Source organism: Mesoplodon mirus (genome assembly GCF_964341445.2).
Source record: "Mesoplodon mirus genome assembly, chromosome: 2".
Taxonomy (NCBI): domain Eukaryota; kingdom Metazoa; phylum Chordata; class Mammalia; order Artiodactyla; family Ziphiidae; genus Mesoplodon; species Mesoplodon mirus.
Window position 1 is genome coordinate 12,001,036 of NC_138977.1, and position 20,401 is coordinate 12,021,436.

Below are 20,401 nucleotides of genomic sequence, written 5' to 3' on the forward strand. Positions count from 1 at the left end.
CAATAAAGATCCATCTACTGACTGCAAAGGTTACTTTTTCTCCCAGTGGAATCCTGTAACCCGAGGTATCTATGAAGGAAGAAGAACAATGTATAGGAGTAGAATGTAAAATCATCTTCTTATATACCCTTATGTTCACACTCTTCAAAGATGTGATTAAGGGGCTTCCCTGGTGGCACAGTGGTTGAGAGTCTGCCTACCGATTCAGGGGACACGGATTCATGCGCCGGTCTGGGAGGATCCCATGTGCCGCAGAGCTGCTGGGCCCGTGAGCCATGGCCGCTGAGCCTGCATGTCTGGAGCCTGTGCTCCACAGCGGGAGAGGCCACAGCTGTGAGAGGCCCGTGTACTGCAAAAAAAAAAAAAAAAAAAAAAAGATGTGATTAAGAGCAGTTGATCCATCCCTTATATGCCGTTACACAAGAAATACAGCATGCAATACTACTCGTCTTTGATTAAAATAAGTTCCTTTCAATGTGGGCAACAGGAAGAGAGTTGAAAACCTATCTCCTATACAAAGCTAATCTGGAATATTAAGATAAAACTTCTCCCCTTTTTCCCCTCAGTAGTAGAGTTTATTCCCAGTATTAGCTAGAGAGTTGCTTCATTTTTCAATTTAGGAGCCTAAAACATGCAGGTGATGGTGGTGATTAAGGCATATTCAGAATGGGAGCCAGTTAGTTTGGTTATATGGTCTGGAATATAAGCTCCTTACCAAATTCCAATAAGTGATGTCCCGTCCTCAGCTTGCTTGCCATTCTCCAGCATTTCCTCCTGGAAGTAATGAGCTTTATAGGTGTCAGAGGTTTCTACCTCATTTTCTCAGACAATAGGCAGAGAATGATGTAATTTATGGATATGATTGCTTTAATTAATAGCAGGGGAAATGTGCTTTTAATTCTTTGGCGGAAAGGAGATCTTCCTTTAGGGAAAAATTGTTATGATTACTTGTGATAAATAGCATACTTTATACTCAAGATTACAGGGTTATAAAAAGCAAGCTTGATTCATTTAGGAAAGCCAGCAAGAGTAGGATGTGATTTTGCCAAACTGCAATAATTTTACCAAGCACTTTCATAGCTACCATGTCATTTGGCTCTCACTGTAGCATGGTGAGGTAAGCAGGGCAAGAATCATCATTCTAAACTGTAGGTGAACCCACTGTAGGTCCCCAGAAATGAGGTGGTTTTCCCAAGGTATCATAGGTAGCATGTCACATAGGTGGACCTCAAACTTACCTTTTCTAACTTTGGATGTGCTGTTTTTCTACTAAACCCTCTTTCCCCCTCAGCTTTAGTATGCATATCTGTACACGCCCATATTTGGTTTAATGTGGTTGAATTATTCAACTTAACTCAGTCTTTACAAGACAACCATCACATAATCTAAATTCAAATGTAGTTCTTTCTTCCTAGATTACTCCTACCCAAAAGTAGTTTATATGTTTATAAACTAACAAAATTAATTTGGCTAAAAAATACATTTCAGTAAAAAAAAAAAATAAACCTCTAAGAAAGTAGTATAATTGCATATTATCTTTGCACTAAGCGCTATTCTAAATGCCTGAAATAGCTCTGTTACAGAGAAAACACCTACTGAAAGATTCCTTTATGGCAAGATGCAGGAAAAGCACTAAGACTCCATTTGGTTCATATGCGGTGATGCATTAGAGAGGGTTCTCCAGAAAAACAGAACCAATAGAAAATTATTTATATATATGTACATAAGTATATATTTATATATATATACATTTATATGAAGAGTTTTATTAAGATTTATTATAAGGAATTAACTCACAATTTTGGAGACTGAGAAGTCCCACGATCTGCCATCTGCAAGCTAGAGACCCAGGAAAGCTGAAGGTGTAGTTCAGTCTGAATCTGAGGTCCTGAGAACCAGGGGAGCCAATGGTGTAGATTCCAGTCCGGGCTTAAAAGCCTGAGAATCAAGAGCATCGAGGGCAGAAGATGGATGTCCCAGATCAAACAATTAAGCAGAAAGGGTTAAATTTCTCTTTCCTCTACCTTTTTGTTCTATTCTGGCTGTCAGTGGATTAGATGATGCCCACCCTCATTTGGGGGAAGGGGGCAAAACGCTTTACTGAGTCCACCAATTCAAATACTAATTTTATCTGGAAATGCTCTCACAGACACAGCAGTAAGTAAATAACGTTTGGCCAAATATCTGGGTATCCTGTGACCCAGTCAGATGGATTCATAAAATTAACATCACAGATAGGGTGTCAGTGCCTCCATCTGAATGATGTGGAAAGAGAAGCAAGAAGAGAAGCCAGGAATGATTGGCTGCCACAATGATAACTATATTAAAATTTTTATTCTTAAACATAGAAATTTTTATGACAAAAAATTCAGTGTGTTATGTGTTGCCCTTGACAGAAATGGTTGCGAATCAGAACTTAGGAAGATTAGTGACCAGTGACCGAGAGGCTCCCTAGTGGTAGGGGCTGCTTCTTAGGCTTACATCAGCCAAAGTGACTTATTATGTAGATGAAGCATATAATATTGAGTAGAAATTCTCATACTTAGTGTGGTCAGAAGCACCTGAAGAGCTTCTCGAAATTTCAATTTAGAGTTCCCAGTGGTTCTTTTTTTTTAATTTAATTTTTATTTTATATTGGAGTCTAGTTGATTTACAATGTTGTGTTAGCTTCAGGTGTACAGCAAAGTGATTCAGTTATACATATACATGTATCTGTTCTTTTTCAGATTCTTTTCCCATATAGGTTATTAGAGAATATTGAATAGAGTTCCCTGTGCTATACAGTAGGTCCTTGTTGATTATTTATTTTATATATAGTAGTGTGTATATGTTAATCCCAAACTGTTCTGACTGACTTGTTGCACCCAGGGATCTGCATTTTAATTCTCTAAGTCATTCTGTTAGAAGTGATCTGAAGATCACAGTTTAAGAACTTCTAATATCTAGAACAGTCAAATCCTTAGAGACAGAAAGTAGAATGGTGGTTGCCAGGGATGGGGAGAAGGAAGAATGGGAAGTTCATGTTTACACGGTACAAAATTTCAGTTTGGGAAGATGAAAAATTCCTGGAGATGGATGGTGGTGATGGCTGCACAACAGTGTGAATGTACTTAATGCCGCTGAACTGTACCCTTAAAAATGGTTAAAATGGGGCTTCCCTGGTGGCGCAGTGGTTGAGAGTCCACCTGCCGATGCAGGGGACACGGGTTCGTGTCCCGGTCCAGGAGGATCCCACATGCCGCGGAGCAGCTGGGCCCGTGAGCCATGGCCTCTGAGCCTGCGCATCCGGAGCCTGTGCTCTGCAATGGGAGAGGTCACAACAGTGAGAGCCCCGCATGCCGCAAAAAAAAAAAAAAAAAAAAAAAAAAAAAAAGGTTAAAATGGTCAACTTTGCCATTATGTATATATTATCACAATAAAAAGAAAAATAAGAAGTTTGAGTGCAAGTGGCGGTCATTCTTTAAAAATATTAGTGTATCTCTGCTTTCTTACTAAGTATTGATAAAGAAAATAGACATCTCCAGAGTAAAATGTCATAATTGGTGCTCAGTTATGGATTCATGCCATACGGTAGTTCATCATTGCTTTATGACAGAGGGAAAATAATGGACTAAATAAAAAGATTCACAACACTTAAATTATTCTTTATTAGGAGAAAGTAGATTTCTTGTCTATCCATAATTTGGCCAAATTAATGGGAGTATTAGAGCTGCTCAGTCTGCATCCTTTTGATTTGTTCCTCTACCTGCTGCTCTCAGGTGGATTCATCTGATTTTGCCTGATCTCGGTTTTGCAATAAAAATGTGTAGTGATACTCATGCTCTTTTCAGGATAGGGTGTGGGCCCACGTGGGCAAGAGCCTGAACTGCATTATTGCTATGGTGGATAAACTGATTGAAAGAGACGGCAGCGGTGAAGGAGATGATGGCAGCGACAAAGATGGAGAAAAGGGCCATTCTCTAGGGGACTCCGTCATAACTCATCCACACGGTAAGGAATCATTTTTTTCTGGTCATTGATGAGTAACCAAAATGAGGAAGCCAAGATACAATGAGACCGAAAAAGAGGAGTCAACAGTGCCTTAGATGAAAGTGCTGATAGAGTGCTTTTCCACTGCTCTGGCTGGGGTGATGGAAGGCTATTTATCAAATTGCATCTCAGTTGTGTCTTCAGAACTGCTTGCAATGCTCGTTTTTGTTTTGTTTTTGCTTCATAAAAGCCTTCTTGAAAGGAGAACAATGTTTTCTTTTAAAGAGTCTGACATAGTTTAATCTACTTTTACACATTCCTCCAAAATTGTATTAGGAAGAAAAACAAGCATCTGAAAACGCTTAGAAACTTTGAGGGATCTCAGGACACAGTATCTCAAAATGGCTCCTGAAAAGAAGTCAGTATGATAAAAATGTTCCTTGCCCTATTCTGAGGAGTGATTTTGTGAATTATTTCAAAGACATATAAGAAGTTTTAATTCTGTATAAGAAGAATGTTTTGGTGTGTTATTCCAAAGACATATTTTCACAGGGTCTAGATTTTCATGGATATATGTATATGTACACACACACACAGATGCATACATATGCATACACATGTGGGTGTCTATGTCTCTGTAGATAGACACACACACACATATGCACACACACACACACACACATATGTATATAGAGAGAGGGATACTTTCAAATGTATGGCTTATTGACTAGCAAACATGATAAAATTTTCACTACAGTTGCATCCCTATAAATGGCTTCTTTTGTTAAAATTTTTCATTAATTTAATTAATTTTGACAACAAAAACTAAGACAGATACCTGCATTTCTCTATGATAGTAAGAACTGGTCTTAGAGTGGTCCCAGCTAGGTGCTTAAGTGTTTGGAAAGAAAAAGTGTTGCCCTACCCTCTTCTTCCAAAATCTGCTTTTCCTTTTCCTTAAGGAAAATGAGTCATAATAAAATATGGATGCTTATCAAATTAAATTTGTTTTCTCAATTTGTTTTCCTGATTTTTCATTACTCACATTTTCATCAGGAGTTTAATTACGGGAAACATCAATCTTTCATCACCTGATTAACAGTAGAACCATTTCCAAATCACTTTTGTAAACAATGGCTTTCTAAAGTTCGCTTACTGTAGATGGTCCTAATCCTCTAGAGTACGTTTATGTAGGTGGAAAGTTACACTGGTGTTCTTTATGTTCCACTTGATCTAACTGTATATGGGGATTAAAAAAATAATATCAGTTTTTTTTCTGATTTTCTATAATGTTTTAAAAATAATATCAGTTTTATTAATGAAACTAGTCCAGGTCCATAACTTTACATGAATCAAAATGAAAGCCTGTCATAACTTATGTCAAAAGGAACTAGTCTACTTCAATGTTCTTTAACTGAATATTTATTGACCATCAGTGATGAGCCTGACACGGTGCTGTGCTCTGGAAAATGAGGTAAAGAAGCAGAATCCATATTAGTGACTTGTTTTGTCCATTGATGGATGTTCAAGGCATAATAATTTTTAGCGAGTAAGATTAAGAGATTAAGGGATACTGAATTTTGCCACATCTTTTTGTTTTCATGTTCCCCAAAACTTCTCATTGATGACAATGGAGTTCCAAAGTATTTGAAATTATGCATTTATTCATATCTTATATTTTATCAGAAGATTGTATCTGTGCGATCAAAGTTTCCAGTTTAAAAGTAAAAACATTTGGTAGATAAATCATCTGTAAAATTAGACGAATCACCTTCATTTGAATGTAAAGCATTGTTTGGATATAGTCTAAAATCAGGTGGAATTTGCTCCCAAAGTAGAATTCACAACTTGATCAGCTTTGTAGATGGTTAGAGTCAAATTACAACACAGTGCCCTGTAACTGATTTTATTATTTCTATTTTATTATCCATGTTTATTTCATCCGTTCTTTTTTGTGTTAGAAACATTTTTAGGAGACAAGACACTATTTAAATGTGCAAAGTAAAATCTATACTTTGGTCTGAAAATTATTCAATATAGTATTATCAAATAATTCTAAGTTAAATCTTTTGTTAACATTTTGTGTGTTAGACGATTGTGTATAGTATGCATGTTTTGGCAAGGATAGTGGTACCTAAAAGAGGATGCTTAACAAAGATAAATAGACATCTTACAAATGAATGTGTGCTCAAATATACTTAAAATATATTATGGATGTTACTGCATATTTGGAGTGGGATTGATTAGCTCAGTCAGTTATTTAATAAAAAGTTTTTATTAAATAATAAGAATGGTTATTATTCTTATTTTAATCTTCCTCTTAAGTTAGGGAAAAATCACTTTCAGCTTCTACCCATAAAACAATGCAGTAAAGAAATTAATACATAGTGGCTTTCTAAACTAATATAAAGCAAACAACCTAAAGTCACGTAGTTACCTATACTACTCCCCCCACACTATTTCAGACAAAGATATTTGAGTTATACATTCACTAATGATATGTGCCTCAATTTACCTGTATTTTAAAATTTTAATAGAAATATTAATTTTAAAAATTTGAGAAGGAAAACAAATAGGATTGCATATGATTTTTATTTTATTTCCATCAGACATTTGAACATATCTTGTGTTTATACACACACACACACACACACATACACACACACACATACAGAGTAACCAAACTGGAGTGCACAATATAAATACAGATGTACTTCTTGATATCCTGCATGTCATTATGAGTATTTCCTGATAAATATTCTCTGGAAGTAATGACATTATAATGACTATAAACTAATTCATCAGAGCAGAAACCATTATTTTAGATATTTAATTATTATAATAATGCTGCAATTGACATGTAAACATCTTTGAATATGTAAATCTTTAACTACATCTCAGAAATTGTCCCCTAAGTTAGATTGCTACAAGTGGAATTATCTTGTAAGGAAAAGTTACCCCTTCTCTCCAATGTAGTTATTTATACAATTACTTGTTTATATCAGTGTGGACTTGTGAATAATTTTATTCTTTGGTTTATAAACCAATAGTGTTATTGTTTATTTGGGGCTCCAGTTGTGCTAGAGTTAGCTTTGGGAGCTCTCAGTGGCCTTTTGACAGCTTCTCCTGCTACAGGCTACATACTTTCTTACTTACTTTCTTACTTTTTTATTCACTCCCTTATTCTCTGGTATCATGAGGGACTTACTCTAGTCTGATCTGTATTTGCCCCAACTCTAGGTTCAGCTATTTTCCAAGGAACCCTGGTTTCTTTTACTGGAGAATAGCATTTAGAAACCAACATTTGGGTGGGTAGGGACATTCTGATGGTTCTTTGTAACAATAGGTACTCTTACCAGCAGTACCTGTAAACATTCTTTTAACTTCCCAGCCTTAAATATTTTCACTGATTTCATGCCATTTGGGGTGAAAAAATCATATTGTAATTTCTGATTATTTTTGACTTAACATTATATAACTTAATACTATATTTCAAAAAATTATTTTGGTAATTAAATCCATTTCTTCAATAGCACCAAATTTATCCCCAGCCCATAGCTGGGGTGGAAAATCATTACATTCTTTTCCTTTTATAGTTAATTAATAAATTGACTCAGTGAGTGATTTGAGTCATCTAGAGTTCATTGTTCTATATAAGGTGCTAAATACTGATAGGGATTTGTTGTCACATCATTTATTAGTGATTATTTTCCTCACATTTGATTAGTCTTTCCTTATAATTAAGTTCTGCAGATATTTTTAATCAATTTTAGTCAATACACTAATTTTGATCAATTAATCAGTGGATTCAGTCAAATTTTGTTCATGTGCTTTTGACTATTGTGTTTTATATTGGGATACATTTTTTAAATTTTAATTAATTAATTAATTAATTAATTTTTTGCTGCATTGGGTCTCTGCTGCTGCGCGCAGGCTTTCTCTAGTTGCAGCGAGCGGGGGCTACTCTTCGTTGCAGTGTGTGGGCTTCTCATTGTAGTGGCTTCTCTTGTTGCAGGGCATGGGCTCTAGGTGCACGGGCTTCAGTAGTTGTGGCACACAGGCTCAGTAGTTGTGGCTCATGGGCTCTAGAGCACAGGCTCAGTAACTGTGGTGCACGGGCTTAGTTGCTCCACGGCATGTGGGATCTTCCCGGACCAGGGCTCGAACCCGTGTCCCCTGCGTTGGCAGTGGATTCTCAACCACTGCGTCACCAGGGAAGCCCTGGTATACATTTTGAAATCTCATAATTAACCTTTAGACAGTCAGTTTTTCTTTCTTTACCATCATTTTATTTTTACATTATAATTGGTGTTTCTTTGTTGGTTAAACAGATGGTCTTCTGAATTGTTGCTACATTTATCCACTTTTTTATGTTCCTCTATAACCTGCAGATATTTCTCTTTTCAAGTTTCAGATTTTTCTTTTTATACTGTATCAATTTAATAATGTTTTAAACCTGTAGTTTTGAAGGTATTTTTGTTTGTTTTAGATCCAGGATTTGGCAGTATATCTTACTTCATAAATTTTGGACTTACTACAATTAGTGCTGAGAGAAGTAAAACTTTCTCTACTGTTCTGAGCACAAATAATAGATTAACTGTTCCAAACTCCCATGGCTTATATATATTCATATATTTTCTTAATAAACAAGATTGTCCTTTTATTTTTTGTACACTTAAACATACTTATAAGCATCTTCTGTATGTGTAGTACCACATGCTTTCAATTTCATAATAAATTGAGGACTCAACGATAAAACCAGTGAATTTAGAATCTTAGATTTTGATGTGCCCTTAAGGATTATGTAATTAAACCTCCTAAATTATGTTAAGATGCTTATCTGTAGTATCTGCCAATTTTCCCCTAGCCTGTGATACACATCTCCACTGATAGAAAACCGTTTTTTATGTCCTAAAATGGCATACTCCAGATGTTGATCTAAATATGTTTTCTTTAATTTTACCCTCTAGCCCAGATCTAATCATTTGCAACAAATGGAACAAATTTACTTTCCTTTTTGCACATTATAGCCTAACATATCTGAAAGCAACCATCGTGTTATTTTTTGAATTGCCACTGTTTTGGTCATTTTTCAAAGGTTTAGCATCAAGTGCAGAGTAACACAGGAGGACCACTTCTCTACTTTTAGATACTATTCTATTATTGATATCTAAGTTTACATTTGCTATTTTGACAATAGTATCTTACTATTAACTTCATTGAAATCCATAAACCATGCTAAATTGGACCTATCCTTCAGGCTTCTCAAAATTCAAGTAATATTTAAGCACCACTCTGTGCTAGAGTGAAATATTAGGAGCACAAGGAGACTAAGACACGGTCTATCTCAATTCTCCTGAAGAGATTGGTGTCTAAACCCACAACAGTAATATAGTACACTTTTGAGTACATGCTAATAAATACCTGTTTCTTTTATCCATCATATCTACTGCCCTACTCAGGTTTATTTTATTCACATCTTGGAAACATTTCCTGTCCACTCGCAGAAGTAACAGATAAAAATGATGGGAAAACAGAGATAAATATATATCCTTGAGGCATATTACTAAAAAGAATTGTATGTATTGAAATACACTTGTTAATCACTACTCTTTGGGGATGTTTGTTAATCCAGCTATGTATTGACCCATTTGTGTTATTGCATGGCCTGTATGTCTCTGTTTTTCACACAGGTGTCATGAAGTGCCCTGTGAAGGGCCAAATACCCTATGTCATTGAATATGTTTTTCTAATCTACCCTAGCTGTAAGCCCTATCAAAAATGAGATGAGGGCCTCCCTGGTGGCGCAGTGGTTGAGAGTCCGCCTGCCGATGCAGGGGATACGGGTTCATGCCCCGGTCTGGGAGGATCCCATATGCCGCGGAGCGGCTGGGCCCGTGAGCCATGGCCGCTGGGCCTGCGCATCCGGAGCCTGTGCTCCGCAACGGGAGAGGCCACAACAGTGAGAGGCCCGCATACCGCAAAAAGAAAAAAAAAAAAAAAAAAAAATGAGATGAAGTTCCTGTGCCATAATTTTCCCAAATGAGCCCATTGCTGGCTTCAAGTCATCACTGCCTCATACAAAGGAGATAAACCTCCCTGGAGATCACAGAATTAGTTCATGTACAACTGGTTAGTTTCATGTTCCTTGATTGTCACGTTCTTCCCCAATTCATAATTTTCTTCTAACTTGCAGGCACATGCCTTGGGATCTGAGAATTTATTTTCCCCCCACATCTTTTACTTTATTGCTGCCTGCCTCCAGTTAACACAATTGTCTGGTAACTACCAAGAATTTATCAGTAATTTATCACCAATTATCCATGACTAGTGAATGCCAAAGATCAGTCGTCTGAAAAATTCCCCCCCATACTCCAAATAGGGACAAATCCAAAGTTTTAGCAAATCACATTTTTTAGCAAATCTTTTTTCCTATCTTTATCTTTGGTTGGCCAGAGTAGCTATCTTCCTAATACACCTGAAATAATTAATGAATAGAACAATTAATCAGTTGACACAATTATATCTAAATATATCTAAAACAGTTCATGGCATTAAGCCTTATGGAAGAGACATACCAAATAGATGTTAGTTGGAAGACAAAGAGGAAGACCCTTTCATTCAATTGACAGATATTATTTGAGCATCTATTCTGTGCCAGGCACTGTATCTAGAAATACACTCAGTCATTGTCGTATTCTTGCAGTCTGGTGGGTGAGCAACTTGTATTTGAAAGGAGATACACAGAGATTTTTCCAAAGACAGCATCTACAAGATAAAGAAAGTGGAAGAGGAAGTATCCATTTGGGAATCTTCAGCAGATAGATAGATGAAACTGGATAAAATGAAAAGAGAAAGAATAGGAAAAAATGAGCACAATCCCTAATACAGAGCCTTGGGGTGTGGAGAGTGCCCTCAGCTGAGGAGTAGGAAGCACCAAGGGATGAAAATCAAATGCATCTTGGAGACCAAATGAGGGAAAAGAGAGGAAATAGTCACCTTAATATTTAAAACTGACTGCACTTGCATTTCTGTGACATGCACTTTGCTAAGCTTTCCATCCCTGCCTGCCTTCCAGGCAGAGTGATCCCTGATTGAATTAGTCAAAAAGAACTGGGTCTGCAGAATAACTGTTGGACAAGGAATGCTTAAATTTTAAGAGCAGTTTTGCATGTGTGTTTACTTGCCTTTATGTTTGCTCTTAATATCTTGATGAATGATTTCCCAGGTAGTCATAGCTAGTGCTTCACTTGTTGGTTATGTTTTCTCCTTATCTTACAAGGCCCTAAATTCCCAGACTCCCACTTGCCTCTTCAAGTGCTTTGCCATCTTCTTCATGTCACCCTACCTCAGCCTTCCTGATCCAGCCACACTGGACTCTTTGGAGAGCTCACCTTGTGCTTTTCAATGCCAGGCTTTCAAAGGTTTGCCCACCTCTACTGTCCACAGGCTCAGTCTTCACATCTTCTGGGGCACCTTTTCTGATCTTTCAGACCAGGGATGGTGTTACAAGTGGGGGACCACTTGCAAGTACACAGAATTCCTCAGTCAGCAGGACCCTTTGCTCTGGGTTTAATGCTCTATGGTCACCATCTTACCTTTTTTAATAGTGTTAGCTTTGTGTTGTAAATAAATAATGGGCAAAGAAGGCTATGCCTGGGACTTGGAGACTCGGTTCATCTCCAGTTCTGTCTCCCTGGTTCTCCAGTGCCTGCCTAGCTTCCCCATCCTTGTCCCAGTCCAGTGACCATCTCCCATTCCCACCCTCACCTACTAAGGGACCTGGGCATGAGTGCTGGAGAGTCAGGGTCAGTCTGGGTGCCTTTGAAGCTCTGCACACAAGCATCCCCACACCCAAAGGACTATGACATGAAAGAGTAAATAGAAATCGCCATGACAGGCCGAGAGAGATACCACTGAGGAAGAAAGAAAAAAAGCTAGTTTACTGCTTTTTGAACAAAAGTCTCACAATTTTATTTTTCACTGGATTCTGCACATGATGGAATCATGCTTTCTACAAGGGTTGTAAGTACAAAGGCCCACAGTCATCGTGCAGGTTAACATGAATGAGTCAGGTGAAATTGATGGACACTGGAGCAAACTAGGAAGTAAATGTCCCTACAAAGAGGGCCACCACTACAGCTCTAGCCAATCATTCCCATGGGGGGATCTGGACCTAAAGTTATTTACCACATCTTCTGATTTTTCAAGTGACTCTGAATTTTTATATAAAATATCCCAATTTTTTAAAGGTTGATAATAGATTTTTTAAAATTATTGCAATGTGAGGAAGGCCAAATAAAATACATTTGAGGGCCAAATGAAGCTGTTCATGGGCCACTAGTTTGCAGCCTCTGTATCTCTGATTTATTGGTAATGCTGTTTTAAATGTTATTGCCCCTACTAGTCTTGGCTCTGTGAGAAAATGTGCCAAGTATTTTTGATTTGGTCTTGAATCTCCAGAGCCTAACATGATTCTTGGCAAGTAGAGTCCAACGCGTAGTCACCTTGATCCATAACTGCTACCAGACAAGAAATGCTTAGGTTTTCTTGGTATTATTGACTATCTTCAGTGTACGTGCATATTTATGCATACATGCTTGAAAATCATTATATCCTCGGAACTTGCACTAAACATTCCTTAATATTCCTGGAGTCCATAAATTTCTACACATGAATGTTTAGAATTCCATTGGGAAAGAAACATCAATGAATGAGGCTTTTTTAAACTCACAGGTCAGCAGGTGAGACAATTTTTAAAATACACTTACAAGTTAAAATTAAAACTTGGTAAAAAATAAAAGATGACACAGAGATTTTTATTATAAACTTAGAATTCCAATAATAATTGTACCCTATGACATTGTTGAACATTTAGTCTTATCAGAAAATTAATGTTTCCCTTAAAAATTGTGCCGTGAATTATGATGTAACAAAACAATACTTAACCCAGAGCCAAGATACTTGGCAAGTCCACAGTTTACTAATTTGGCTGCATGACCTTTGGCACATTGACTAAATTCTCTGCACCTCACTTTCTTTGTTGGTAAAATACAGATCATCTGCAAATTTTTAAGGTCTCTTCCAGTCCTGAAGTTTTACGATAATAAAGATGTCACATTATTTTTAAAGTGATTTTTTTTCTTTCCTTTCAGTCATTCAACATATTTTAGTTGAGCATCTACTATACAGGCACTATTCTAGACACTGGGATACAATAAAGAACAAAACATACAAAACACCTGACATCCTGAAGTTTGTATTCTATTTACGTCTCTCGACATAAAAAAGTAACATAAGAAATAAGGACATCACCTAATATGTTAACAGTGGCAAATGCTGTAGAAAAATATAGAGCGAAGTAAAAAGGTTTTGGAATATTGTTGAAGTTTTGTAGTCAGTACAAGCTTCACTGAGAAGTTGATGTTTGAACAAAGACACAAGGAGGTAAGGAAGTGAGCCATGTGGACACCTGGGGTAAGGATATTTGAGGCATTGAAAACAACTAATGCAAAAACCTTAAGGCATAAGTATGCCTTCCATGATCAGGAAACATCAAAGAAGCTGGTTTGGTTTGAACAGAGAAGGTGAAGAGGAGAGAGTAGAAGATGAATTTAGAGGTAACTTGTTGGGGGAAGGATTATGCAGGGTCTTTGTATTGACTTTGGCTATTACTCTGAGAAAATCAAGAGCTAATTGGAGGGTTTTGAGCAGAGGATTAAACTGATTTGACTTAGATTTTAACATCCAGGCTGTTATGTTGAGATTAGACTGTAGATGGAAAGAGTAGAATCAGGTATAGACCAGTTAGAATCCAATAGTTAGAATCCAATAGAATCCAATCCTAGAACATAATTCTCTAGGTGAGACATGATGGTGGCCTGGACTAATAAGAAAGCACAGTGGAGATGATGAAAGGTAGCTGGGCTCTGTACTTGCTTTGAAGGTGGTGCCAACAGAGTTTTCTGATGGTTTGGATGGGAGATTGAGAAAAAAGGGAGGAGTCCAGAATCACTGGACAATTTTTGGCCTGTGCAACTGGAAGGATGGGTGGCCGTGGACTGGTTGGGGAGGACTCTGGATAGAACAAGTTTTGTGGTCAGGAACAGAAACATGTTCACTTTGAACATGTTAAGTTTACATGGAAATATCAAGTATGCAGTTAGATTAAAAAAATCTGAAATTCAGGAGAGACGTTTAGATAAATGATCTAAATTTGGGAATTGCCACCATATAGATGGTACTTAAAGCCATGAAACCGAATAATGTCAGCAAAGAATTGAGTGTTCAGAGAAAAGGGAAATGACCTACAGATTACAAATGGGGACAGCTCAATGTTAACAAGTGAGGAGCCAGCATCAAAGCTGGATAAGGAGTGGCCACTGGTTTAGGAGTGACCACCAAGCATGATATCCTGAAATCCAGGGTTAGAAAGTGTTCCATGAAGGTGTGATGAACATGCCCAATGCTGCTGGTAGGTCAAGTGAAATGACGACTGAGAAGTGACTGCTTTAGCAGCGTGGAAGTCACTGGTGACATTGATGAGAGTAGCTTTACTAGAATAGATAGGGATTAAAGCCCCAGTGAAGAGGAAAAGGAAGAAAAGGAACTGGAGACAGCATGTATGGACAACTCTTTGAGGACTTTCACTGTGAAAGGAAGCAGAGGAAATAGGGTGGAAGCTATAGCATGAAGTAGGGTCAATAGAGGGTTATTTTTTAAAGATGGGGAGATGTGTGTGCTAATGGGAATGATCCAGTAACAAAGGAAATATTGATGATGTTAGAGGCAGGGGAGAGAATTGCTTGAGTGATACTCTTCAGTAGTGAAGAGGGGGTGAGACCCGGTGTACGGATAGAGGATCTGGTCTCAGCTGTAGAACAAATAGTCATCCTCAGAAATAGGAGAGAAGGAAGAGCATAAGAAATAAGTGCTGGTGAGTGGACAGACATTGGGTCACATGTCGAAATGACTTTATATTTGTTTCCATTTTTTTTAAAGATAGTAGCTAACAATTTGGGGTGGCTTAATATGTGCTAAAACTTATTTTTAAGATACTGCCTTTATTATTTCACTCTTGCAACACTCATAGGAGTAATTCCACACATTTAATGGATGAAGAAGTAGAGAGTTGAAGTTACCTGTGCACTTTCATGCCAAGTCTAGTGGCAGCGCCTGGATTCCAACCCTGGTGGTCTGAGTTGAGAACCTGTCCCCTCAACCACGGTGCTGCACTGCTGCTGTTCTTTCCAGGAAAAAGCATCTCTAATCTTAACTCTGTACAGATAATTTTTTGCTGTCACCCTTTGAACAAAATGTTAAGTTTTATCAGACACAAATTAGCAGTATTATGGGATAGCTTCATGAAAATCAATCCCATCGGTATCTCTTAAAAATTTACTATGGAATTGTACCTTATGCAGAAATTAAGAATTGCCAAGTATTCATAATTACAATTGAAATATTATTTAGCGTTCTCATAAATCTGATGATACTCACTCCCACAGAGAAACTGGGATAGGCAAAGAAAAAAGATGCATATATCCCATGTGGGAACTGTGGGGCATATAATTATGGAATAGAGTGAGAAATGGTACTGTTTATGTTATGTTTGGTTACTTGCCTACTTACTCAGCACTTATAAGTTAAACCTGTTTACATGAGGCTTTGTTGGATTTGTAGAAATAATTTTTAAAAGGATGCATTGTATTCCACTGGCCTTGAACTTTACTGGCCTTGAACTACTACACTCACCTAGTTCGCTGCAGGGTAGATAATGTATCTCCCTTTCCCCTCTGGGGGTCTGTGCTCTAATCAGGCTTTCATCAACCCAATATCGACCACCCCTCTTTTCTCAGTCTTAGATACTGGACAAAATTTAAATGACAAGAGCTGTCTGATGTAGATGTATTGGTGATTTTAGGTTGCTCAATGACCTATGACCTATGCACTTATTCTTAAAAGCTCAGTGTGTTTGAAGGTCAGAGTCCTGAGGTTACAGATTTTTTTTAGGCCAAAAGGCAAAATAAGCTCAAGGAATGTGAATATGTGACTCTTCCTGGTCCAATGTAAACTCTGATTCAAAACTTTTGTGCTACAACCAATGCAGAATTTGTTTGATTAATGGATTTAGTTCTTGGAAACTGTCTTAGCAGAATTTACTTAAGGCTTTCAACTTTGTGCTATGAAATGAGAAGTTTAAGCAGGATATCAGTTGATGCATTTCCTTTGCTGTTTTTCTAAGAGCAAGACTGGAAAGTTTTATGACATTGTTCTCAGACTGGCAGGACTCAAACAAATAAGGTTCCCTTGACATGAGAAAAGTTGCCTTTGTTCTTCTCCTAGCAGTGTGTCGAGTTGAGCAGTCCACTCATTTCTCATACAACTGGAAGGTGCCAAGATCAGTCACTTACCTTGGATCATAGTTCACTGGACACTACAATGATAACATTTGAAGATACACGTTTGTCTTTTGTGTGAATACCCTTGGAGCCTTTAAGACTGCTCCTATTAGATGTAAAGGAAGGTACAACATTTATATGTGATCTTCCTCCCAGGCTTATCATTAACCTTGTCCTACCTGATACCCATTGTTTCTAGGTTTGGCCTTGCTTCTTAGCTTTTGGCTCTCTGCTCACCCATACCCTGCACCTTCCTTTTTCTCTCCCCACCCCTACTTATTCCATTCCCTATGCCTACCATGGTGACTGCCCACCTGGTTTTCCATTGTTTTTTCCTATGGTTTCAGGTTCAACACTTACTTCCCCTTTATTCCTGCCTTTTCCACATCCTTAAAGTCATCTCAGTCCCTTCCCTGCTCCCCTCCAGTCCCATTTCTGACCTCCTCCAGTTAGTTTATGGGTTCTGTATTTTAAGCTCCTTGATGGTAGGGGCCATGAGTTTTAATATTAGTATTGACCATAGGACCTCACATTGAAGAGGCTCTATTTGTCTAAGGAATAAGGTTATAGTCGGCCCTCTGTATCTGCAGGTTCCTCATCCACAGTTGGTTGAATCCCCAGATGTGGAACCCGTGGATACAGAGGGATGATGGTACTATGCCATTTTATAGAAGGGACTTGAGCATCCTTGGTTTTTGGTATTCGCAAGAGTTCCTGGAACCAATCCTCCATGGATACTGAATGACGAATGTCTTTCTCACAATGGCAGTGAAAAAAGAGGGGACATTGGCATAAGGAAGACAGGTTAGCATTTTTTAAAGAAAGATAAATACAGGTTTTTTTTTTTTTTTTTTTTTTTAATTCCTGGACCAGATTGTAAAGGTGGGTAAGGAGTTAGGAAGACTTGGAGGAGGTCATTCTGAGTGACCAAGGAAGTCATTCTAGGCAGCCCAGCCTCAGCAGGTGCTTTTCTTTCCCTGATTACTCATCTGTTGTCTGGATTAGCCTCACTTCTGTGTCCTCTATCTCAGAGATACGGCTGATATTTGGAGGCCTCGTATGGCTGGGTGTTTAGAGTCTATGACCAAAGTTGGCCATGTGTAGTATACAAAGGAGTCCTGCTAGAAGGTATCTGGAGAGGAAGACTTATTATTAGTTGACCCTTCTGAGTGCTGATGTTCACATTGTAAAATTGTACCCAAAAGACAGAGGGGCGCAAAGGTAGCTATCTCTGGGTTGACAGAGGACATAGGCTCTTCAAAACCAACAAGGACTCTATGGGCAGGGATAAGATATACCCACTCCCAGCCCCCAACCTTGAACTCACTGCCAGTTCTGTGCTACCTGAGGTTTGGGCATCCTATGAAAACCCTGTCAGCTGTGGGATGGGTCTCTGTTCCTCTCAGAACCTTGGAAATTTTATCACCCTCCTTAAAGGCCATTCTAATTGCTTGACTTCACAGTACATCATCTTCTTAACTTAGGCGAATCCTAAGAGCCAGGCTAATTTCTTCTCTTATCTCCTTGCATAAAGTTTAATGGGCATGCAAGCTGTGAGCTTGTCTTCCCCCCACCCCCACGTCTAAAAAGTGGTGATAACAAAAATAACAATGGCTACAAGCTTCCATGAAGTGAAGTTCATATCTTAAATGAGAGAAAGAGACCAAACACCTGAGAAGAAAATGGCTCAGAAATTGGAAAGAAAGCATTATGCTCTGCTACCATTGGTTGGTATTTGGCTCTTTTATTTTTCTCCTGAGCAACCTAAGAGCCATTGAGCTCAGAGGACGTGAACACCCTGTACAGGAAATAGATGGTGTGTAGAGGAGGTGAGGGGGGTGCCCGGCAGCCGTTCTTTGAATCCTTCAGTGAATTCACTTGAATACGTTACAGAAGCTGGAAAACAGGCTCTGCTTGGATGCCTTCCAACACACTTCACAAAGCTCAGGAAAAGCTCAGCAAAGCTACACGCATTTTATGCTTTCCTGGGGAAAGACTCTGCTTCTTGGTCTCAGGGTTAAGGAGTTTCAGCAAGTTTTTATAGAGACACTAAAACATTCTCTTCATATTTTCCTCTGTCACTAAAAGGAGCCCAGGGGATAGAATCAACGATGTGGGCACTTAAGTGCCTGCTGGGCCAGTTAGCTTCTGTGAGAGGTGTAGGTGTGGTGACTACATTGTGGTGAGCCCTTAACTACCCTGCATCCTTGGGTATATCAGGAGTGTGTGTGTGTGTGTGTGTGTGTGTGTGTAAAATCTCAGTTGAAACGTGAGGAAACTAAACTCAGAAGAGTGGATGTGTGCATTTCAAGATTTCTTCCTTGGACTAGAAAATGCAGAACGAACACCATCTTTATCCCTCCCAGAAAATGGTTTTCCCATCGGGACAAAATAAACCCCATGTAAGTTGTAAGTATGGAGAGACAGGAAGCTGAGAGGGATATGACAGTGGTCTCAGGACAATCAGGAGCTACAGCTTTTTTTGTTGTTCCCCCCAAAATATATTTTTTTAATTTTTTTTTTTTTTGGCTGCATTGGGACTTCATTGCTGCACGTGGGCTTTCTCTCTAGTTGCAGTGAGCAGGGGCTACTCTTTGTTGTGGTGCGCGGGCTTCTCATTGTGGTGGCTTCTCTTGTTGCAGAGCACAGGCTCTAGGCGTGTGGTCTTCAGTAGTTGTGGCTTGTAGGCTCTAGAGTGCAGGCTCAGTAGTTGTGGCGCACGGGCTTAGTTGCTCCGCAGCATGTGGGATCTTCCCAGACTAGGGCTTGAACCCGTGTCCCTTGCATTGGCAGGTGGATTCTTAACTGCTGCGCCACCAGGGAAGCCCCCAAAAATATTTTTAAAGAGAAAACTAAAGCATTTCTTTTGCCTTTGTGAGAGTGATTTGGAATGCTCATTGGAGCAAAAAGGCTGTTTATGAACTGACTACTTTGGCCTTTCTTTGGCCTGTCACACTCCATTGTGTTTATTTCAGAACCTGAGATTTACACTGAGTGACTACTAACAGGGAGCAAAACCTGAAGCCATCACAATTTGCATTTGCCAGTGAGGTTTTCCTTTATCTGCTGAACTTAAATTGCTTTTTTTCTAGAAAAAAAAATGTATTTTTAGCTTTCTCAAGTATGCTTCTTTATAGGAAGCTTATTACTATCTTTAAGCCATTCTACCTTGCTCACCAACTTGTAATTTTCTCATTCATCATTAATGTTTTCTTATATTGCCATTTCCTTAACTTTTAGCCATAAAAAAAGTATATATAATTATAATAAACAGAGACACTGGAATATTGCTAGTGTCAGACAAATACCTAACAATACCCCTAGATTTAGAATTTCAGTGTATTTATTTATTTTTCCAGGTCTTCAGTTTTATTCTAGAAGGACTAGAAATCAGGTGATCTGTCTGTCTCTTTTTTAATATCATTGTAATTTCTGATTGAGTCAAATGGTTAGATAAGTGTGAAGGTAGGTTTAGAAGTGAGTAAAGAAATTATCTTGATGCTAATGAAGAAATCTGTGAAGATTCCTCTTTTAAAGATCTTCAAGAAAACCATCAGCTATATTTAAGTTGAGCTGTCAGTATCTTCCAAGGGAAAAAATTTAAGTTAATTTTCCATTTTCTAATAGAAAGAGCCTATTACACTTTTGGCCAGGTTATTGACCACTTGACACAGGAGAGTAAGATGCAAAGTGCCCATACAACATGGACCTGCTGTTTGGGAACTATGCAAATATATAAAAGACTATATAAATCAGTTACCTGAATGGAGTAAGTGACCAAGTAGTTCTACTTCAGCCTGATAAAACAGCGCCACCTACTGCGCACAGGCTTTATTTTATGTTGGAGAATTCTTCAGTAGAAATTCATCTCTGCAGACCTCAGCACAAAACAAAATAGGTTTTCAGTCTGTTATCTTTTAAGATCTACATCTGGGTCAATTTATTGAGATATTTGTTTTCTGTGTGTGTGTGTGTGCATTCGTATTGAGAACAATAATTAGAGAGTAGGAGAGAATGGGAGATAAAAGAAT

The 20,401-nt window shown here is 38.3% G+C and overlaps 1 protein-coding gene across 5 annotated transcripts in view; it reads left to right on the forward strand.

The window, feature by feature from the left end:
• The window catches only part of INPP4B (inositol polyphosphate-4-phosphatase type II B), an 880,599-nt gene that overhangs the window by 772,582 nt on the left and 87,616 nt on the right, over positions 1 to 20,401 (forward strand). For all 5 annotated transcript variants that reach the window (XM_082610957.1, XM_082610958.1, XM_082610956.1 and 2 more), the window contains one exon: positions 3,831 to 3,990. In XM_082610957.1, coding sequence (XP_082467083.1) covers positions 3,831 to 3,990 — 160 coding nt within the window. The remainder of the gene's footprint in view (positions 1 to 3,830; positions 3,991 to 20,401) is intronic.